Raw genomic sequence first — 23,708 nt, forward strand, 5'->3', positions numbered from 1 at the left:
TGACACAGTTTCCAATATGAAGAAACTCAAAGTCATAGCATTTATTTATTTATTTAAGCATGGTTTTTTGGTTTGTTTGTTTTTAGATTTTATTTATTCATTTGAGAGACAGAGGCAGAGCACAACCAGAGGGAGAAGCAGAGGGAGAGGGAGAAGCAGACTCCCCACTGAGCACGGAGCTGGACTTGGGCTCCATGTGCGGCTCGATCCCAGGACCCCGAGATCATGACCGGAGCTGAAGGCAGAAGGTTAACTGATTGAGCCACCCAGGCGCCCCACCAAAGCCCTACGTTTTAGAGGCAGAAGAAAAGACTAAAGGATCCTTAAGGGCTAACCGAGTCATTTCACAGAATTTCATTGGCAGAGGCTGGAGGGTGGGCCTTGTCAACAGTGAAGGTGAGAGTAAGAAGGTCTTTCTATATCCATCCGTGGATGACATCCTGGGTTCCAAGAGAAGGGGTGGCACCTCCTCTGCTCCTGGGAGATCAGAAGCCCAGGTCTGTGCGGCCAGCCTGAGCCTGGATCCTGCAGCACCTTATCTGTCATTCTTGAGATACCAGTTACAAAGATACCTGTGCAAAGATAGGGCACCCAGCCAGCCATGGAGCTCCCCCTCTTTCAGCAGGTCTGGGAGAGAGCGAGAGGCTGGAGGGAGCCTGCGGCCCACGGACTACACTCCGGGAAAACCCTGAGCAGCGTGAAGTGTGGAAATAGTTAATGCTCATCTGGCGTTTCCTGTGTGCTGCGCTCAACCACCCAACAAGGTAGGTGCTCCTGTTCTCCCCATCTGTACTGATGAGGAAATTGAGGACCAAAGGGGGTTTAAGTGACTCATTCAAAGGCTTAAAACTGGCTGGTGGAAGGTCAGGATTCCGACTCCGGCAATGAGCACCTATGTCCGTGCTGGGAACCATTTTCCCATACTGGCATACTGGTCCTGGAGCTGCAGCAGCCTCAAGCCCACCTCTGCTATGACCTGGCTGTTCTCTGAGCCTCACTCACCTCCCCTGGAAAATGGGGATCACGTGTTCTGCTCCGTAGGCAGGTTGGAGAACCACGTGGCCTATCCAGGGCCTGCCCCTCTGGTTTTGGCTCTGGTCATCCCTCCGCCACCCCATCCCTTCATGGAGGGAAGCTGCTGCCCTGCTGAACAATCAGCTTGAGTTATGCTCTTAACCACCGTCTCTCGGCTGCCCTGGGGTCTGGAATTTCCCGTCAACTTGACAGATCATTTCTTGCTAAATTAAGCAAGGTTTGCCTCTCAGTTCAACTGGTACCTATAGATAAAAGCCTGCCCTGGCCTTAGCAGTATAACATGGAGATTAAGAGACTTTGGAGACCAGTGGCCCTGGGTTCAAATTCCAGTTCTATCACTTTTACGGTGTAACCCTGGACAAATCGTATTACTACTCTGAGCCTCTGCTTCCAAATTGCTAAAATGGATGTAGTGATAGAACCCAAAGGAATGTATGAGGACCGGTGAGAGAAGGCATATAGAATACGATGAGCTCCAAGATATGGTAGCTATCTTTTTTATCATATCATATATTGCAATTACTCGCATTGAGCATAATGTCTGGTACCTAGTCAGCATTCAATGAATAAATGGACGAATGTTGACCTGTCTGCATCCCTCATTGCCTATGAGCTTCTTAAGGGCAGGAAACACTTTTTTTTTAAATTTGATGATCATTTTTTTCTCTCAGTTCTAGTTTAATAGAAACAACGAAAGATCAGAAGTGGTGCCCCACTGCACACATTGGTTGGCCTGCCCCGTAGCACAGCTCAGGCCATTCTCTCCAGAGGAGGAAAGGCTGGCCTCCCCAGCCCCTGCAGGAAAGGCCTGTCCTGCCCCATACCACACCTGCACTGAGTCTGAAGTCCCATGTTTTAAGCATGACAGTGGTACAAAAGAGATTTTGTTTTCATGGACACCCACTGCAGCCTAGCCCTAAAATGGCCCAGTTCTCACTTCTGCTAAGAGAAATACTTGTTGCTCTTCTGGACATCAGGCTTGATGGTATCACTGCCAGGCTTCCAGCCAGCTGGGAAGCCACACTTCCCCATGCTTGTCAGTAAATTGGAAGGCCTGAACTAGTCTCAGAGTCTCACCCACAGAGCGGCCGAGGGGAAGGTCATTTAGAGTGAGATGCCAAAGGATATCCTTCTCATCGCTGATAAAGAGGCCCCTGAACCAGATGCCTTCATCAGCCTTTAAGACTCCATAGTCCTAAAAAGAAAGAGAAAAAGACTCCATGGTCCTGAGTGATGCTACATTTGGGGTCCGATACCAAGGGAATGTTCATGGGTCCCAGTCCTTCTTGTTTCTTGGGTGTGTTGATCCATGCCCGGTGACAGAAATGAGAATCCACAGAAGCTCCAATCATTTGGTGAGTTTCTTAAATTCTTCTGCCCTGTTACTGAAAGCAGTGATCTCCCTGGGGCACACAAAGGTGAAATCAAGAGGGTAAAAAAGGAACACGATGTATTTGCCTTTGTAGTCAAATGTCTTTGAACTGGCCATTTGGCATCATAGCCATGGCTTTGAAGTTGGGGACAGGATGCCCAATTTTGGCATTTCCTGAAGACATCTTGCTATGGGCAGCTCTGAGACAGAACACACCAAAGACCATTCAGGAAGAAGATGCCTTATTTATTTTAAGTAAACTCTGTGCCCCAGGTGGGACTCAAACTCACAACCCCGAGATCAAGAGCTGCATGCTGTACTGACTGAGCCAGCCAGGCGCCCCTAGGGCAGGAAACATACTTTGTTTACTTTTGTGTCCACAGTGCTGAGCAGAGTACCAGCCCATGGGAGTGCTTAATAAATGTTTGTTTGTCCTAGTGAGCTAATGGATCTGGTCAGCCATCATTTATGATGCTAAAACCACAAGGTAAAAGGCTGATAGGTAAGTTGATAATGGGGAATCAGCTGACATTAACTGAATCTTAGTATTCTAATAGAGCCAACCAGATAATTTCTTGCGTCCTGATATGATGTTATGTGAAGTACTCAGAACCACATATGAAATATTTTTGTCTAAAAAATTGAATCTGGGGGCGCCTGGGTGGCTCAGTCAGTTAAGCGTCTGCCTTCGGCTCAGGTCATGATCCTGGGACTCTGGGATTGAGCCCCGCATTGGGCTCCCTGCTCAGCGGGGAGTCTGCTTCTCTCTCCCTCTGCCTGTTGCTCTCCTTGCTTGTGCTGTCTCTCTCTCTCTCTGTCAGAGATAAATAAAATCTTGAAAAAAAAAATGTCTTTCTCGGGACCCTTGGGTGGCTCAGTTGGTTTAAGCATTGGACTCTTGATCTCAGCTCAGGTCTTGATCTTGGGGTCGTGAGTGCAAGCCCTGCATTGGGCTCCACACTAGGCATGGAGCCTACTTAAAAAAAAAAAGTCTTTCTCAGAGATGCAGACTGAAATATTTTTAGAAGAAGTGATATGTTATCTGGGATTTTAAAAAAATATATTTTGCAAAAATAAAAATGCCAAAATAGCCAAAACGTCTGGAACACGGACAACACCGCATTCTGGTGAGGCTGTGGAGCAACAGGAACTCTCACTGCTGGGGGGATGCAAAATGGTGCAGCCACTTAGGAAGCCAGTTTATTTTTCTGAAGATTTTATTTATTTATTTGACAGAGCAGGAGAGCACAAGCAGGGGTAGCAGCAGGCAGAGGGATAAGGAGAAGCAGGCTCCCTGCTGAGCAGGGACGTGAGACTTGACCCCAGGACCATGGGATCATGACCTGAGCCAAAGGTAGATGCTTAACCGACTGAGCCACCCAGGCACTCCTATTTTATTTTATTTTATTTTATTTTATTTTATTTTATTTTATTTTATTTTATTTTATTTTATTTTATTTAGAGAGAGTGTGCAAGCAGCGGGGAGGGCAGAGGGAGAAGGGGAGACAAAATCTTACGCAGGCTCTATGCTTAGCCTGGAGCCCGATTTAGGGCTGTATCTCAAACCCTGAGATCATGACCTGAGCCAAAATCAAGAGTCCGCCACTTAACTACTGAGCCACACAGGCGCCCCAAGCTTTTACACATTTTAGATGAAGAAATATAACCTGGGAGGAATTGACAGCATAAAGAAAACTTATGTTTGGGAGCGCCAATTAGTAGGGAGTTTTAAACAGAATTTGGGCTGAGGGGCGCCTGGGTGGCACAGCGGTTAAGTGTCTGCCTTCGGCTCAGGGCGTGATCCCAGTGTTATGGGATTGAGCCCCACATCAGGCTCCTCCGCTATGAGCCTGCTTCTTCCTCTCCCACTCCCCCTGCTTGTGTTCCCTCTCTCGCTGGTTGTCTCTCTCTGTCAAATAAATAAATAAAATCCTAAAAAAAAAAAAAAAAGAATTTGTGCTGGGGTAGTGAATTAGTAAAACTGACCAGGTTTATTTACATAAGCTTCCTTGGCCCTGAATTCTCTGGGTCCTACCATGAGGATGTCTCTTTACCTCCTGGCACAGGGAGGGTATGTTTCACGTGGGAGATTTATTTCTTGCTTTCAGGGGGCAAAGGGGGATCTGAGTGTCTTTCTTGCACTGGCTCTTTCTTCGGTAATTCAGAATAATCAATATGCCAAAATGGTGTATGGGGGGGCTGACTTGTGCCCCCAAGCACTTATATGACATTCTAGAAAAGGCAAAATTACGAAGACAGTAAAAAAGGTCAATGGTTGACAGGAGTTAGCAGGGAGGAAGGGATGAGAGGCAGGCAGGGCACAGAGGATCTTGTTTGTTTTGTTTTGAGCACAGGATTTTGTGGGCAGTGAAATGACTGTGTGCCATTATAATGGTGGATAAATATCATTATACATTTGTTCAAACCCCTAGGATTGTAATATAGACTTTGGGTGATTATGAAGTGCCAGCGTAGGTTCACCAGTTATAACAAATGTACCCCTGTGGTGAGGGATGCTGGGGGAGGCTGTGTTATGTGTGGGGGGCAAGGGGTTTTGGGAAATCTCTGTACCTTCCTCTCAAATCTGCTGTGAACATAAAACTGCTCTAAAAAAGTCTTCATTTTTTTTTGTTTTTAAATGCAGGGGTGAAACGATGAGACAAGATTTGGTACAATTACAAAGTTTACAAATGACAAAATTATAAAAATGGCGAAAAATAATGATTGGAGCTAGATGATCGCTACGTGGTGTTTCACAGTACTCTACATGGTATGCAGTACGCTGTTTTCTTTGTGTTTGAAAGAAAAATGTTTTTTGCAGACATGAGTGGCTGAGCTGCAAGGGGCGGGGCGGCACCCCTATCAGTTACCGTTATTTTCACAGGAAGCCGAAGCTGGATATCCAGCTCCCTCCCCTGTGTGCTAGCTGGCAGTCCGGGCCTGTGGAAGCTTCAGGAACCTCCAGGAGCAGAGCCTCCTCTCCCCCACACCACTGGGAGCTTGATCTGGCTGCAGCCCCTGGCAATTTCAATTTCCTGGGATTCCTCTCCAGCCAGGTGGGGGTTAACTCTTCTCAGAGAGGCTTGGGGAGGGGGTACCCCTTTAGGTCTGAGTACTATTATTACCGCACCATTGCCAGGAAAAGGAAAGGGATGGGACTCCTTGGGGGATTAATCATTAACCTCCTGGCTGACCAGTGGCCAGAACACCCAGGAAATGGAAGTTCATCAGAGACACACCCTGTAATAAGGAAAACTGGAGTTCTCATCCCAGCAATGGATGCCTGATTAGCATCAGCAGCAGGGGCTGTCATCCACTGGGTGTGGCACCAGGAAGGCCTCTGGTCAACCTTCTTTTCCCTGTAGATACTTGAAATTCTACCGTTAACATTGGACTGGCTCTCAGAGAGATCTAACTCCCAAGATTTTGGTTTTTCTTCCCCTCAGTTGAGAAGCTAATGAATGCGGTGGACCCTACCACCTGCACTGACACAGTTGCATACAATCTCGGGGGGGGGGGGTACACGGACCTCCCAGAAGCCCATTCAGGGACACCACTGTAAGAATCCTGGGCAGAGTTTACTGGCTCCTAAGTTCTCATTCCTTTGAAAGAAGCACGCCCTAAAGCCCTCTTTAAAATGCAAATGACCCTTGGGAAGGTTGAAAAGACTAACCAGCCAGTGTCAAAGAGCTTTTCCCGGGCAGCAGCCAGAGGTAGCATAAGAGATTTTAAGGGTGGCACTGGGGAAAGCAGAGCCTGGGGGTGGGGAGGGGCTCACAATTTGGCCTAGAACTGGGAAGGGTAGGTCTTGAGCCAAGAATGCTAAAAGCTAACATTATGGAGCACTTACAAGAATCTTGTGAATTAAGTGCTATTAGCATCCCCATTTTATGGATGAGGAAACTGAGACTGGAAAGGATCAAGTGACATGCTACCCCCTCCCCAGGTAGAGGGGAATGTGAAGCCTCCATCAGCTTGAGGTCAACGAGCATCAGCAGCATAGCCAAACATCAGCTCCTTTGATCTTTACAATGAGGAATCCTTTTTTAAAAAATAGATCTATTTATTTATTTTAGAGGGAGGAGGGGCAGAGGAAGGGGAAGAGAGAGTCCTAAGCAGACTGTGCTGAGTGCAGGGCCCCATGCAGGGTCCGATCTTACAAACCTGAGATCATGACCTGAGCTGAAACCAACAGTCAGACACCCAACAGACTGCGCCACCGAGGTGCCCCAGAGAAAATATTTTTTGATGGAAGAGGAAACTGAGGCAATTCACCAAGGGCCATAGTCACTCAGTGCTCCACCTCCAACCTCCTGAGTGTTCCCTCCTCACTCCGGACAGCTGAGAGCCAGCAGCCCTTCATGACTGTTCCCAAGAACTTGCTGAGAAGTCTGAAGAGAGCATCATGCCGACCTGTCTTCACTGCCCCTAATTGTTTTCTAAAATCATTTTTATTGAATTATCAGAGTGTAATGGAAGAGTCGATGAGAGTCGCTTCAGAGTTACAAGGCCAGGGCTTGCTGGGTGGAGAAAAGCAAAGCCCTAAAGGCTCCCTGGGCCGAGCGATGGTATAAAATATGTATTTTTACATAACTGGGAGAAAAAAATAAACGGACAAGCGGCCCCGTGGGGGAAACGCCTCTTTCTGTATTTCCATTATCTTGTTTAATGCGCAGTCAGGCAGGAGGCTCAGTGGGAAAGGAAATACTGGAGCCCTTTCCCTGTGAGCCTCCTGGTGGGTTAAGAGGCAGAGAGAGCCAAAATGCAGAAATCCAAATGGCCTGGGCGTGTACTCAGAAACCCATTAAAACTGAAGGGACAGGTGGGGAAACCCATTAAACTGAGGGGACAGGTGGGGGAGGGGGGCTGGGCTGATTCAAAACACTGCCTTGGTTTGCAACAACACCTCTCCTCTGGGGTGAGAAAGTAGCCTCAGTGAGCTCAGATCCACCTTAAGCTCTGGGTGAAGTATTCTAAACATGGTCTTCCCCATGAGGACGGGGGCGGGGGGGGGGGAGTGATCCCTTCCAAAGAACAACCAACACACCAAACATTTACTGAGCGGGCACTACCAGGTGCCAAGTATTCTGTTTAGTGATTTTCTTGCATAGCTCCCATCGACCCATTTATACTGATAAGAGCACCCAGCCGCCCAAGGTCATGCAGCTGGTGAGCAATTTACTCCATACAGTGTTTCCTAGTTCTGAGCATGCTTAGGGGCTGAAGGGAAACATAGTGTCCTTGTCAGGGTAGCCAAACCACACACATGTGGCTGGCCCCTGGCAGGCAGACAGAGAAGCTATCTGACCTAACATTTGCATGTCTTTTTTTGACTCTAAAATTATTTTCCTAAGGACAGAATTCTGTAGAGAAGGAAGTGGTGACAATAGTGTGGCGTTAAGAGCCCCAATCTGGGGATCAGGAGATTTTAGGCAGTAGTCTTGGCTTTGATATTGACTTGCTATGGGACATTGGAACTTAATTTGCCGATAACAGGTTTGAATGATCTTTAAAGGGTCTTTTCCAGGTCAACATCGAAGGACAGGTTGAAAACTACAGCTCCAGCTCCTAGATGATCTGGAGTCTACATGAGGTGAAGGTAATGGAACGAAGAGTCCTGGAATCAGAGTGGGGTGGGTTCCAGTCCTCCACCACCTCCTACTGGCCTCTAATTCTTTATGCGTCAGTTACGTGTCTATCAAATGGGAATAACAACAGCTCTTCCGTTGTTTTGAGATAATATTAAATGAGAGGGTCCATGTTAAATGTTTAGCATAGAGCCTGGCACAGAAACTTTCAGCGCGCTGCACCTCCTGTTGCTGTTATTACCCGTCACATCTGTATAGAGCTTTTATGGCGCAGGAAACATTGGTCTTGTTAATTGTATGGCAACCTCACAACATAGGAAGGAGTTCGTGATTATTGTTCCTATTTGGAAGGTGGAGAAACTGAGGTTTGAAAGGTGGGTCCTACCCAGTGGATTGATTTGCATACTCACGATCTATGGAGACCAGCAGTTAAAAGGACAGGGCTAGGAGCGCCTGGGCGGCTCGGTTCTTAAGCGACCTAAGCTACTCCACCTAAGCAACCGACTCTTGGTTTCCGCTCAAGTGGTGATCTCAGGGTCATGAGATCGAGCCCCGCCTCCGTGCTTAGCGCAGAGCCTGTTTGGGACTCTATCTCCCGCTCCTTCTGCCCCTCCCCGCTGTGCGCTCGTGCGCGTGCTCGCTATCTCTCTTTCCCCAATCAATCAATCAATCAATCAATCAATAAATCTTTTTTAAAAAGCGGAGGGCGGGCCGCCTGAGTGTCTCAATCGGTTAGGTGTCTCCCTTAGGCCCAGGTCATGATCCCAGGATCCTGGGATCCCGCTCTATATCGGGCTCCTTGCTTGCTCAGCAGGGAGCCTGCTTCTCCTTCTCTCTGCCCTCCCCCTGCTTGTTCTCTCTCTCCCAAACAAACAAACAAACAAACAAACAAAACCCACCCCCCAAAAGAGGCACAGCTAAGTGGACCACCTGGCTGCCTCAGTCGGTAGGAGTGACTCTTGATCTCAGGGTCCTGAGTTCAAGCTCCACGTTGATGGCAGAGCCTACTTAAAAAAAAAAAAAAAAAGACGACGACAAAACTACATGAAGAGTAAATTCCTTTCTGTCCCCAGGTGTTTGTGAGGCACCGGGAGGCTGGGAGGGAACTTGGAGGTAACAGGAATCGAGGAACCCCTATTACACATCCTGATTCTAGCAACTGCCGGTATTGGGTCATTGGGCGGGAGAGGCTTGAGGCGGGAACGGGGGCGGGCACTCCGCCCCCAGTCGGCGGAGTAGGCCGAGGCCGAGCCCCGCCGCTCATTGGCTGTGGGCCGCAGGTGTAGCCTCAGCCAATCAGCGGTGCCGGGGGCGGTGCCTTCCAGGCTCACCTGGCGGCTAGGACGCAGCCCAGCTCATTGGCCTCGGGAACTGCAGAGCACCTGAGTTCGCGGAAGTCCAGCTGTGTTGTCGCCCCGCCAAGCTCCGCTGGACCCGACCCCCGCTCGGCCCGCCATGGGCCCTCGGTACCCTAGTGTCTCCGCGTTCCTGCTGCTGCTACAGGTACGTAGCGTCCCCTGGCTTTGCGGGGGCCGTCTTCCGGCCCCGACCATCACGCGCCCCGGCCCCCTTCCTCTCTATCATCGGCCTTTCCTCCCTCTTGTCGCACCGTCTTCTTCTAAGAAAGTTTAGTTTCAAGAACGGCCTGGAAGCTGCGTCGCGCTCTTGTGCTCCACGGAGGTGGGAGTGGGAGCGGGTGGAGAGCGAGCTCGCTTTCGCCCACTCGCGTAAATACTCGAGGTGTGGGGGCGAGCCTCCCTGAGGACTCGGGGGACCCCGGGGTGGCCGCAGTACGGGCTAGGGGCGGGCAGTGGGGGTCGTGGGGGGTTGGGATACAGAAAAGGGGAGTCCCGGTGCAAGTCAAGGGGAGCCAGGAGTAGTGGGGACGACCCCTGAGGTAAGGAAAGGGAAATCAGTAGAAATAAAGGCACCTGCTGTGTAAAGAAAGGGTAAACAGGTATGGAGGCGCCCCTGGATAATAAAGGGCTCAAAAGGTGTTGGAGCGCCCCTCCTTGTGAGGAGGTAGACTTAGGAGTGGGGGCGTTCCCGGTGTGTGGAAAGTGAAGTGGGGAAGAGTAAAGATGCCTCCAGTGGAATGAAAAAGACGGGAAGGAAAGGGGTGCTTGGTGGGGAGGAGCTGACCCAGCAGCCCCCTCTCCCGGGAGTACCTGGGGGCCTGGCGGCAGCAGGTTTCGAAATGAAAGAGTTTGGCGTGGCTGCCTGCCTGCCCTGGGGGGTGGGGGTGAGGGTGGCTCCCTCCTGCAACGCCGACGCTGGGAGCGAGGGAGGGGAGGCGCAGTTGGTTTCGGTGTGGGCGGGAGGGGACCCCCCCTCCCCAGGTCACCCTGGTTTCATACCTTTCCCCTACTCCAGGTCTCATCATGGCTATGCCAGGAGCCGGAGCCTTGCCGTCCTGGCTTTGGCGCTGACAGGTACACGTTCACAGTGCCCCGGCGACATTTGGAGAGAGGCCGAGCCCTGGGCAGAGGTGAGTCCTGAGCCGCGTGAGGTGGGAGTGGGAAGGGTCTGCACTCCCACGCCCCTGGGCAAAGCCCCTTTTTCCTGGTTCAAACAATACCCCTTTGGAATTTACACAGATGTAGGGATCTAAATTTTATCCATGGTTGAGCACTGTGGTTGAGAGGGCTATCCTCGTATGGTGACGTTGGGGAGGGGACATTTACTTAGAAGCCTTTAATGTGTCTCATATTGCCCTGACCACTTGAGAGACCATCTGTCATTTCGGGCTGTATTGGGAGGAGGGGGCTCAGTAATTCCCCTTTTGTAGATAAGGAAATGGAAGCTTAGAGGGTGGAGTCCACTTGCCCAAGGTCAGCAGAGCAGGAATTTGAAGGAGGTCTGACTCTCAGGCCCCATTCTGCACCATCTCAGTTATGAGGTGCCCTCTCTTGGTTATCAGGTTCTGGCATTTGCTCAAAGAGGTGAAAACATTTCCGTACAGTTACTATTCCCCCAAGGAATAATGGTTTTTTTAAAAAAAGCCCGATAGCTCTGACTCAGGGAATGAAAAGGCACGCAATGTGTTTCTGGGCCTTATCACTATGATAATCAGGATTCTAGAAGGTTGCTGTATTGTACTTAACTGTTCCCCAGGAGAGAGAGAGCAAGGGAAGCTTGGTTTCTCTTCTGGTTTCACTGACTCCCAGATGCTTCTTTCCTACCAAACGACTTCTCCTTCCTCTTGATCTTAGTTGATGGGGCGAGTATTATAACACTTTTTCAAGTGAGAAGTCACCCACGATTCCCGGAGCGAATTCACTGTATTCTCCCAGTCTTTGGTCACGTGAAAACTGCAGCAATCATGCTGTTATGTTATGTGAAGATTTTTTGAATTTTGGAAGTTGTTCCAACAGTGGGCGGCATTTTTTTTTTTTTTTTTTAAACAAACTGCAGCTTCATTGATTAAACGTATTTGCTTTTCTGGGGCCTGTGTTGTGTGGAGCTCTCTATTGAGTCAGAAAGGAAGTGTTTGTCTGATTTTGCAGTGGGTCCACCATTAGTCGATGGTTGATACTCTGCCCAGCTCTGTGCTGGGCACCCAGGGATGAATTGAACAGATACAGAGACACTTCAGCCTCCTTTTGGTATGTCACATTCCAGCAGATTATGGAGAATGCCCCAGAACCCACTTAGAGGGCACCGTGGGACATGGGCATTAGGTGCCAAAGAATGTGGGTTGTTTTGATGGCTGTCAGTGGGCAGTGAGGACTGGCTTCTTGGGGGAGACAAAGTTGACCCAGCCTTGAAGATTGAGGCAGGGGTTAGAAACTGGGAGTGTGAGTGCGTGTCTGTATGGCGGTGTTCCAAGACAAGTGCTGGTCACTTTGTTTTCCTGCACCAGGACGTTTGGTAGCTTCATAGGTGGGTCAGTCTGGCCAATAATATTAGTACATAATATAAATATTACCGTTATTTTTAGTAGCAGCACCTATTCCTTTTGAACCAGACTTTGGGGCAAGTGCTTCCTTTTACCTAATTTTGCTTTATGAGGGTAGGCACCATTTTTCTGTCGATTTTTGCAGGTGAGGAAATGGAAACATAAAGCAATTTAGTAATCTGCTCAGAGATACACAGCTGGCCTTTCTCCTTTTCTCTCCCCTTCTTAATAATCTTGGTGGGGGGGGAAGATAGCTTTGGAGAATTAGTGTCCGCTATGAAGTAGATGTCGTCTTCACTGTGTGCCTGAGACAGTGGAGATGTTGATATGGCAAGACCCTGAGGAGAGGAGGGGTGGTGATGGAGATAGGTCAGACCAGGTGGAAAGTGCAAGGGGTCTGTGGTGGGTGATCTTGGTGGGAGAGGCCACCTCTGCGAGCTCCTCAGGTGGCTGGTTTCAGTTTCTTTGTATCCAAGACCCACCCCACTCAACAAATTTTCTGACATTTCACTGTTTTGGGCTTTCCTACCAGTCTGTGTACAATTCCCCAATTATCCCAGGATAGAAGTGCCCTTCTGGCAAAATCACACATGTGACCTCAAAGGAACTGGCTTTGTGATTTTAAAAAGGCAGCTAGGAGAGTTAGGGTGGTAGCCTCACTCTTTGGACAGTCCAAGGAAATGGAGGGAAAACAGGGTTTGACCAAACTCAGGGTACCCTGCAGTGTTTTGATGGGATGATGGTTGTCTTCTGTGAGTTGGTTCACCCCACAGTCTCAGCCTTGTATTTATTTCATTGGTTTCTCTTCAGGTTCTAGAATGGAGAATGTTTTAAAAAACAAACAACGGTAAGCCGGTTCTCTAGAGTTTCTGATTATTTTTCTTTTTTCCTAGCACAAACTGGCTTGAGAAACCCAGGCTATTAGACAGTTTGGGATCTAAGAAGTAGCCTTGTAGTGCCCTCAGCTTTAAGTTGATCGAGGTGTGGAGGGAAAAAGGCAGCCTTTTAAACTGATGGCTTCCTTTCTTTGCTTCCTCCACCCCCTGGTTTTGGGTAAACAGGGTTTATGTTTTGGGTTTGAGCTCTAGCTGCTTGATGAATTGACCTAGCTCACAAGCACCCACTTGTGTGGATTAAATACATCCATTTCCCCTTTCTAAAAGATGTGCTGAAAGGTGGTAGAAACAGTGTGCAGACGTCCTAATTAAACTAGGCTTTAAAAGAAAAAAACAGTTACAGAAACCTGCTTTGGGATCTCCCTTACATCATCAGATCCCCTCTCTCCCGCCCCTCAGACTCACTTCCCCATTACTCACATCTTGATAAGGCTTGGGCTGAGCTCACTGAGGAAGGAGACCTGGGTCTCCTTCGTGTCAGGGAGAAGTGGAGGCTTCCTTACATACTTCCTAGGTAAGGAGTCTGCCTGGCTCCCTCTTGGGGCCTGTCGGACCTGCCATGCCTCTGCCAGGTGGTTATGGAAATCCCTGTTTGCTCTCCGGGGCTTTATATTGGGTGATCTTTTCTTCCGAAATGCTCATCTTGGTGTCTGTTACACATTCCCTTCCAAGCGTAGCCCCAGATAAGCAGACGCTGAAGCAATCAGCTCTCACATCTCCCAGGAGCTGCCAAAACCCTAAAATCCCCGAGAGGCACCTGTCACAGTTCAGACTTTCTGGGTTTCCACTCTGCCTCAACTTCCATCTCCCTTCAGGGCTTTGGGCTTTCAAGGAGGGGAATGAAGTCTGTATGTCTGGTCAGGGTAGTTTGAGTAAGCACCTGAAAGATCCAGGTTTGGGGTGCCTGGGTGGCTCAGTCAGTTAAGTGTCTGACTTCAAGCTGAGGTTCTGATCCCTGGGTTGGGATCTAGCCCAGCCCACACTCAGCGGGGAGTCTGCTGTTCCTTCTCCCCTCCCCCCACTCGTTCTCTCTGTCTGTCTCTCAAGTAAATAAATAAAATCTTTTATTTTTTTTAAAGATTTTATTTATTTATTCCACAGAGATAGAGACAGCCAGCGAGAGAGGGAACACAGCAGGGGGAGTGGGAGAGGAAGAAGCAGGCTCACAGCAGAGGAGCCTGATGTGGGGCTCGATCCCATAACTCCAGGATCACGCCCTGAGCCGAAGGCAGACGGTTAACCGCTGTGCCACCCAGGCGCCCCAATAAATAAAATCTTAAAAGAAGATGATCCAGGTTGCCTTTCAGCTCCTAGTTGTGTGACCTTGGGTAAATCACTCTACTTCAGTGAACCTCGGTTTCCCCACCTGTGAATGGCGGGGGCAATAATACTTAGCGGTTTGTTGTGAGACTTAAATGTGTCTGTTCGTTTATTTGGCTAGACAGCAAGTAAGAGTGCCAGCACTGGGCTAGACTCTGGGGTTACAGTGATGAATAAAGCAGATGTGGGCTGAACATAAAGCAAGTGAGATGAGGTAAAGAAACATGAAAGATTCATTAGGTGGTGCCTCATATTTCTTAGGACAGAGTAGGCACTCAGGTATTTTTTTTTTTAAGATTTTATTTATTTATTTGACAGAGATAGAGACAGCCAGCGAGAGAGGGAACACAGTCAGGGGGAGTGGGAGAGGAAGAAGCAGGCTCATAGCAGAGGAGCCTGATGTGGGGCTCGATCCCATAACGCCGGGATCACGCCCTGAGCCGAAGGCAGACGCTTAACCGCTGTGCCACCCAGGCGCCCCCGGCACTCAGGTATTTTAAACAAATGAATGAATTAATAAATACTTATTATCCCACATACTTTTTTTTTTTTTGTCCCCTCTTAAACTCGTTGGCCTCAGGCCAGTCCAGATGGACTGGTTAGAGGTGAGTCTGTGAACTTTCTAAGACTCCTGTGAGGACTGCCTGCTCATTCAGTGGTTCTGGAAACTGCGCTACCTCGATAAGTGTGTCCCAGGGATACAGTGTGCTGAGTGCTTCTCTCTGAGAGCCAGAGCACAGAGGCGGGAGCCCTCAAACCTGAATCTGGAAGGGGAAAGGTAGTCATTTTTAAGTGTTTTTCATCTTTGGTCAACTAAAAGAAATTCTCCTAGTAGGCTTTCTTCCTTTTTCTGTCTCTGTTTCCCTCTTTTCTTGCTAATTAAGTTTACCTTTTATACACCTTAGCTCAAGCTTGCTACTGTGGGGAGAGCTTTAGCCACTCTCTTTTTGCACATTTCGTCTTCCCTTTTCTTCCTCTTACCTACCTCCAATCTCCCCCCCCCCCCCCAGGTACATTTCCATCAGAAGTTTCTTGAGTCAGACTGCCTAGATTGAAACCTAGGGAAACCCCTTGCCCACTGAGGGGTTGTTGGCCAAGGACTTTACCCTCTAAGCCTTAGTTTCCTCATCTGTAAAATGGGCATAATAGTACCAGGTACTCAATGAATATTAAATATTAAAGCCCCTGGTGTATTTGGTGCCTTCTGTTTGAGTTTCTACCCTGTGTTTTACCTTTGGTTCAAACGTTTTGCTGTGTTCCTTCCCACCCAGTAAACCAGCCAAACCAGTTTCCTCACTCTCCCTGCTTCTGTGTTAAAGCAAACACTGCTCTGCAAACAGTGACTAGACCAAAGTGCCATTTGCTAGGAAAGGCAATTCTGCAGCGTTTTCTTGCTTGCCACTGTGCAGTGTACCTGGGTGGGGCTGCCTGTGGACCTGCTCATGAATATTGTTTGCAATTGGAGTGGGAGGAGTGGTGCAAGGAGCAGCTGGGATGGGAAAATCAAAATGACCTTGAAATTGTTAGCCTCTGTCTATAGTGTTTTTTTTTTTTTTAAGATTTTATTTATTTGAGAGAGAGTGAGCGAGCATGGGGGGAGGGGAAGAGTGAGAGGGAGAAGCAGACTCCCCCTGGAAGGGAGCCTGATGACATGGGGCTCAATTCCAGGACCCCTCCACCCCAGGACCCCAGTATCACATCCTGAGCCGAAGGCAGATGCTTAACTGACTGAGCCACCCAGGCACCCCTTCTGTCTAGTTTTGAAAATTATTTCACGGGGCACCTGGCTGGCTCAGTAGGTAGAGCATGTGATTTTTGATCTTGGGTTGGAAGTTTGAGCCCCATGTTGGGGCTTTCAATTTTTAAGAAATAAATAAAATTATTTCGTAATACATATGTTTTAGGATACTGTTTCCCCATTGCCAAAAATGCTCAGCCCCAGCCCCTGAGAGTACAGCTCACCTGCACGGCTAAGTGTTGAATGACCTGGAACGCTTCAAAGATGGAGATTTGTCCTCCTGCAAATTCACTGAGCTCCATTCTCTGAGAGTGGGGTTCTGGATATGGCATTTTTGAAAGCCCCCCCCCCCCCCCAGGTGTCCACTGCTGCCACCAGATTCGTTGCCCTGGACAACTCCAGTAGCTAGGTCAGAAATGTTTGATAAGTAAATACCTGGTGCCAGCTGGGGTATGAACATCTGATTGTCCAGCTTAAGTAAGGCCAGGGATCCAAGGGACCCGTGGATCCAGAAGGAATAAGGCTGGTCCTTCTGCCATGCTGGCAAAGGAGTGCTCTGTGGGTGTGGAATGGAATCAGTGCGGTAGGAATGAGGGGACCCAGAGATGCAGCCAGTGCACATATACCTCCCCAGTGTGTAGCCAGTGTTAGGGATACTGACTTAAGACCCAGCCCTTGCTCTCAGGGAGATGCAGAAATCTCTGAGACCCCTGCAGAGGGTGATTTCAGTACCTTCTGAGAAGGGCTGTGTGGTGGGGAAGTGTTCAGCAGTCACTTTGGGGAGTGAGAGGGTTTCAGCCAGACAGAGAAGGTGAACAGGCTCTCCAGGAATTGGAAATGGGGTGCCCAAAGGCATGGCAGGGCATAAAGGAGCCAGGCTGGAGCTGGGTTTTCTTGGACAAGGGTGGGTGGGTAGCTCGCAGGAGAGGATCCCAGGATGTGACTGCCTATGTAGGCTGCAGCCAGGCTATCCCAGGGCCTTGGAGTTTAGTCTGCAGTTAATAGAGGGTTTTTTCTGTTTTGTGTTTTGTTTTTTAAGTAATCTCTGTGCCCAACGTGGGGCTTGAACTCACAGCCCTGATATAAAGAGTGCCATGTTCCACCCACTGAGCCAGCCAGTGGGTTTTCTCCTTCTGTTCTCCCCCTCCTTCTATTCTTTTAGTAGACAAATCATTCACTCGGTTAAAAAAATATATATATATTAAAAAACATGTGGTCGACAGTGAAAAAGCCTCCTTATCACCCCAACCCAGGAAGTGGCAGAGGTGGGGAGACAGTCCTGTACTTTTATCTTCCAAAACCCACGCTCTCATCGTGCCCTTCTTGTGCCTGGTTGCCAAACTGCATCTCCAGTGGAATCTAAGTCACCTTTCTAAGGGTAAGGAATTCCCTCCTTCTTGGAAAAGATGTGTTTATACATTTTGTATCACTGATTTTAACTGTGATGCTGGAATTCAGCTGATTTTGCTTTTGAAGAGCCTCTTGTCTTTCATATGTGGGTAATTTCCAGCCTGTTTCCCTTTTACCTCCACTTCCAAATAAATGCTAGCTGAAGTGTCTTCAAATTTCTGGATCTCTGAAAATGGAGTTCAGTTGGCATTCAGAATTAGGGGTTGGGAGGGAAAGTGTCCTAAACTAACTGAGGTTCCAACTGGGACGTTGCAAGGTGTGAGAGAGATCTGGGCCTGGATCCCTGTGAGCTCAGGTGTTACTGCTGGGATCTAGCCTGTCTGGAAGTGTTGAACCTGTTCACCATGAGCAAAATCATAAACAGTGGCCAGCACAGGACCCTGTGGGATAATTGGCCAAGGGCTAGATAATAATTAGTGGGCTTTGTAATTAGGAGAGCTTGTAACAAGCCGAAAGCCTTTTAGATTTATGGTACCTAGGCAAGTTGAAGGCTAGGGAAAACACCTGTTTCTGTGGTTTGGCATTCAGACACACTCATACACCTTCTCTGTTCCCGGAAGAGTTTTCCCGAAAGAAGTTTTAGAGTGTCTTCACCTGGATTGCAACAGCCTCCTTTTCGGTCTCCCTGTCTCCTCTGCCCCTCCCCCCAACAGTCTTCTCTCCATCCAGCAGCCAAGAGTGATGGTTTTTAAAATTTAAGTTACCACAAATAGTGAATAGTATGTTGCACACCTGAAACTAATAAACTATGTCAATTATACCTCAATTAAAAAAAATAAACGTTAGGGACGCCTGGGCGGCTCAGTCATTTTAAGTGACTGCCTTTGGCTCAGGTCATGATCCCAGGGTCCTGGGAGTGAGTCCCACATCGGGCTTCTTGCTCAGTGGGGAGCCTGCTTCTCCCTCTGCTTGCTCTGCCCACCACTCCCCTTGGTTGTGTTCTCTTTGACAAATAAAATCTTAAAAAATATTAAAAATCAGGGGCGCCTGGGTGGCACAGCGGTTAAGCGTCTGCCTTCGGCTCAGGGCGTGATCCTGGCGTTATGGGATCGAGCCCCACATCAGGCTCTTCTGCTGTGAGCCTGCTTCTTTCTCTCCCACTCCCCCTGCTTGTGGTCCTTCTCTCGCTGGCTGTCTCTATCTCTGTCGAATAAATAAATAAAATCTTAAAAAAAAAAGAGAGACACTCCTGGTCATATCCTTATTAAAAAAAAAATTAAAAATCAAAATCTACCAGTGGCTTCCCCATTTCACACAGAATGTAAGTCAAAGTCCTTTCTATGATGTGCAAAGCTTCCATTGATCTGCACCCCCCCCCAACACTTCCCACACTCCTTACCGTCATTTCTTCTTAACTGTACCTAGAATGTAGTGGGCACACTTCTACCTCAGGGCCTTTGCACTGGCTATTACTGCTATCTATAATATTTTTCTCTGATATCTGCATGGCTCACTCACCTATTTTATTTATTTTTAAGTAAGCTCTATGGCCAACACGGGGTTTGAACCCAAGACTCTGAGATCAAGAGTTGCTTACTCTACTGACTGAGCCAGCTAGACACCTCATGTCTCACTCATTTAGGTCCAAGTTTTTGCTCACATGTCACCCTCTCAGTGAAGCCTTTCTTGAAACCCTTGAAACTATTTGAGATAGTTACCCCTTCTCCTAGCAGCCCCCTTCCTCCTCCTTTTGATTTTCCTCCATAGCACTTTTCATCATCTAGCATGCTATGTATTTCAGTTATTTCTTCTGTCCATTTTCTGTCTCCTCCCAGTAGAATAGAAGCTCCAGGAGGCCAGGGAATTTCATCTTGTTTAGTTCAGGTTATATTGCATCTAGAACAATGCCTGGCACATAACAGGTACTCAGGAAGTGTTTGTTGAATGAACAAAAGACGTTTCAGAGTGTATGTATACATCTGTACATATTTCTTACATGTAGAAACTATTCCAGGGTGCTTTTGGTTTTAAAGAAAAGAGAGAACTTTGTCAGTATGAGCCATAGAAGGACATGAGGAGGGGATATTCACAGGCATGTGTCTGTGCTTGGCACTCCCCAGCTTCTCTGAGCCCTGCACACCCCTAGTGTAACCTTACCTAATTGTCTTGTCACGAAACAGCTTGCAATCTAAAGTCTAAAGGTCAGAGGAGCCCTTTCTGCCCCACACTTCTTGGTGTAAGGAAGCACCAGATCAAAATCTAAACAGAGATCCGAGCCGGCCAGAGCCATCTGTTTGGTTTCCTATTGTCCAGGTAACCCCTTCCCTGAGCGAGACTCCCAGATGCACCCAACACCTTCTTCCTGGGTGTCTGCAGCATCCTTCGGGGCCATTAATTTTTTAAGACCTGGTATCCATTCTTCTCGTTCTTGGCAATGCACAGAAGCCTGGAAGGAACTTGTTGTGAGATGCAAAAAAACAAAACCCCCAAGACAAAAATATAAAGCCATCTTAATTAGCTCACGGCCAAAATACAAATCTCACAACTCCAAAATCCATCTAATCAGTACATGCTGAGAAGGTGGGGCGCCTGTGTGGCTCAGTTCATTAAGCATCTGCCTTCGGCTCTGGTCATGATTCTGGGGTCCTGGGAACGACTCCCTGCTTAGTGGGGAGTCTGCTTTTCCCTCTTCCTGCCCCCCCCCTTATGCTCTCACTTGCTCGCTCTCTCCCAATTATATTTATTTATAAATAAATAAAATCTTTAAAAAAATACTGAGATGGTACTGTAGGGCAGTATCGTAGAAATCATTATGTAAGATCCATCACCCTGTTTTTAGGAGGGTAACTACCTAATGTGTAGAGGTGCCAGGTCTAGCAAATAAAAATACAGGATACCCGGTTATATTTGAATTTCAGATAGTGACTAATTTTTTTTTTTTAAAGATTTTATTTATTTATTTGACAGAGATAGAGACAGCTAGCGAGAGAGGGAACACAAGCAGGGGGAGTGGGAGAGAAAGAAGCAGGCTCATAGCAGAGAAGCCTGATGTGGGGCTCGATCCCAGAACGCCGGGATCACGCCCTGAGCCGAAGGCAGGCGCTTAACCGCTGTGCCACCCAGGCGCCCCTAATTTTTTTTATTAGTATGTCCCATGCAATATTTGAGACATACTTACTGAAAAAATCATTATCATTTCATCCTATATTCTCATAAACAACACTGCACTGACAGGTACTTACGCTGTGTCCAGATCTTCCCATATGCTGTCTCTCTCCTTTAAACCTCAGCAGCCAGTGAGAAGTGACCGTCGTAGCTCTGAGAGGCTAAGCTAGTTGAGGTCAGGCAGACAGGAAAGAGGAGAGCCTGGCTGGGTGTTCTCGTGGCTTTTGGACTCCAGGGCACAGCAAAGCCAGTGCTCTTTACAGCAGAAAAAGGCAACTAACCAGATGGTCTGTGATTGGCCAGGTGTGGAGGATGGGTAATTCCTGCTCTGAAGGTCTCAGGGGGAGAGGAGTCCTTCCAGACGGCGGTGTTCTGTCTGATCACCGAACAAATTCATGTTGGGCACCTGCCAGCACTAGTACTGTGCTTAGCTAGGCACTGAGGATACAACGGGACAAAACCCCCAAATCCTTTCCCTTATGTAGCTTCCCCTCTAATCAGAGGAGACAGGAGGAGATAGCATGGTGGTCTGCGGAAGGAGAAAAATACAGGAGGAAAGGGGATAGAACTAAGAGTGTTGGAGTGGAGGGGTTTGGGGGAATCATCATTAAACGACATTTATGTAAAGACTTGAAGGAAGTAAGGTGCTCAAGAGGTGTTGGAATTGGACTAGGTCTTTGAGGGAGGTGGGCTTCCCACATTGTTTTAAGTCTGTATTGATGCCATTTAAAGACTATTCTATTAAAAAAAAATAAAAGACTGTTCTCTTTGTGTATAAATGTAAATCACTATGTTGTACATCTGAAATGAATATATTGTATGTCAGCTACACCTCAGAGGGGGAAAAAGAAAAGGTTAATCTCTGGGCAGGTATTTTTCTAGAGGAATAATCCTGAGAGCTAATTGTCCCTACATCTCCTTTAAAGGGTATCAGATTTAAACCAAGATCTAATGCGCTTTCCATGCCACCTGCCCCTTGGTGTATTGCCCAAGAGGAATAGGGCTCTAAATCTGGTTTTTCTTAACCTCTTCATGCAGAGGGATGAGATTGTCCTAAAGGCATCATGGCTCTTGAGCACATTTGGGCATGTGGGTTGGGGGGGGGCACATTTACACATATACCGGTGTCCCAAGACCTTCTTAGTCAGAATGAAGTATGGGGACTTTCAAAGGCTGCAGACTAACTCCCCCGCAAATTCTTCATCCCACTTGTGTGGGAGTGTTTGAAAAGGGAACAAGATGACCAAGTTGTTTGTGGGAAAAGTTGTGCGTTTTCTGTAGAAAACGTCACCGCTTGAGTCAGCCATGGGACAATAGCCCGGGTGCTTATTGACAGGTAGGGTGGAGCCCTGAGTCACTGGCCTGAGCGGCCTCTCCTGGTGAGGTGCTCAGGAGCAGCCTGAATCCACTCTGCGACCTCACCCTCACCAGAACAGGGACTTGCGGTACCTGTTCTTAGTCATAAATCCCAGGGTACCGGCCCCAGGTCTCTTTCCTCTTAGCCAGGAGCCGGAGGTTTTGCAGAAATGACAGGGCTCCACAGCTGCTTGGTGAAGTTCATGTGGCCGATTTCATTACCGCCTCAGCTCCTGGGCTTGTAATGACTTAAACTTTCTGGAGAAATTGGAGTTTGTGGGTGTACTTCCTGCCCCTTCCGACTTAAGTCTGCATTGATAGAGAAATGCTCTTGCCTGCCTCGCAGATGGGTGTTTCAGAGCTTGTCATTAGAGTCTTTGATTTGGAAACTTTCATGTAAATTGTGCTGATTTTTCTTTGGACTTTGGAATCTAGTTATTATTTCTCTCTTTTTTCTTCCTCCTTTCTGCTAATCCTCTCACCTAAAACTTTGGGAATTAAATACCTGGGAGATGGTTCAACCAAGGAAACTGAACTTCGCTTACCAGGTGTGAGGTTGCACTAGGTGTTTCAACAGAGCTCTGACGTCAAGGTTGTGACTTTAATCTTCAGCATTTATTTCTCTTTTATCCTGTGAAGCAAAGGAAAAGAGTCTCCTTTTATTTTTTTAAAGATTTTATTTATTTATTTGCCGAGAGACAGCCAGCGAGAGAGGGAACACAGGCAGGGGGAGTGGGAGAGGAAGAAGCAGGCTCCTAGCGGAGGAGCCTGATGAGGGGCTGGATCCCAGAACGCCGGGATCACGCCCTGAGCCGAAGGCAGACGCTTAACAACTGCGCTACCCAGGCGCCCCAGGAAAAGAGGCTCCTTGAGCCCCCTCCGGGACTAAAGATGATTTGGGGAGGGCAGTATGAGAAGCAGGATTGTCTGGGTTCAAATTGTGACTCAGCTCTTACTTGCCACATGACCATGGGCAAGTTACTCAACCCTTCTGTGCCCCAGTCCTCTCATCTGTAAAAAGGGGATAAATTTGCAGTTCCTGCCTCACCGGGTTCAGAGAGGATGCAGTGAGTTAGCATGTCTGAAGCGTTTTCAGTGCCTGGCATATAACAAACGCTTTGAAGTATCGAGTTTTTATTATTAAATGTTTCAGCTTTATATTTGTGTCAAGGGGGTGAAAAAATGTGTAAATGTTAGAGACTGGAGGAGCCAGAGAGGAAGATTAAGGGTGAGGAAAGGCTGCATCCTCTTGCTCCTTGTCCTCCCCATATCTAAGATACTTGATCCAACACCCATTCAAGCACAAATTGTTTGTCTACAAGTCTAGCACTGCCAACTGGGTACACCATCATGAAGCCACTTTATTTATCGTCACACCCATTGGTTCAGCCCTCCTAAGAGCTTGACACTACTGCTACCTCTATTTTATGGAGGAGGGAACTGAGACTCAGAGCTAGTGACTTGCCCAAGGCCACAGAGCTGGGAAATGGCAGACAGTGATTTGAACCCTGGTCTGCTAAATCAAAGCTTAGGTCACCACCTCTCTACTACCTGTACCTAGCTGGTGCTTTTTCTGTGAATTCCAACTGCTCAGTCCCTTTCATAACTACTGGTATTATTTATATATTTTCCCAGTGTTTCTTGAATTAGGTATGTATAGATAACTTAATGCTACCAACTGCACCATCGAGCAGGGGGAGGGGCAGAGGGAAAGGGAAGGAGAGCATTCCAAGTAGACTCCCTGCTGAGGGGGCAGCCTGATGTAGGGCTCCATCCCAGGACCCTGAGATCATGACCTGAGCAAAACCAAGAGTCACTCAACTGACTGAGACATCCAGGTGCCCCTCTTTCTTTCTCTCTCTCTTTCTTCTCTGTTTCTTCTCTCTTTCTCTCTCTCTTTCTTTCTTCTTTCTTTCTTTCTTTCTTTCTTTCTTTCTTTCTTTCTTTCTTTCTTTCTTTCTTCTCTCTTCTTTCTTTCTTTCTTTCAAAA

General features: G+C 47.9%; 1 protein-coding gene and 1 pseudogene across 1 annotated transcript in view; one reads left to right on the plus strand and one right to left on the minus strand.

The window, feature by feature from the left end:
* Positions 1-1,968: 1,968 nt before the first annotated feature.
* Positions 1,969-2,591, minus strand: LOC123803518 (peroxiredoxin-1-like; annotated as a pseudogene).
* Positions 2,592-9,317: 6,726 nt separating this feature from the next.
* The window catches only part of CDH1 (cadherin 1), a 76,983-nt gene continuing 62,592 nt past the window's right edge, over positions 9,318-23,708 (plus strand). Inside the window, exons 1-2 of the mRNA XM_045814893.2 lie at positions 9,318-9,498; positions 10,369-10,483. Coding sequence (XP_045670849.1) covers positions 9,451-9,498; positions 10,369-10,483 — 163 coding nt within the window. The 5' untranslated portion in view covers positions 9,318-9,450. The remainder of the gene's footprint in view (positions 9,499-10,368; positions 10,484-23,708) is intronic.

This window comes from Ursus americanus, chromosome 21 (assembly GCF_024610735.1).
Source record: "Ursus americanus isolate L20-20 chromosome 21, mUrsAme1.1.p, whole genome shotgun sequence".
NCBI lineage: Eukaryota > Metazoa > Chordata > Mammalia > Carnivora > Ursidae > Ursus > Ursus americanus.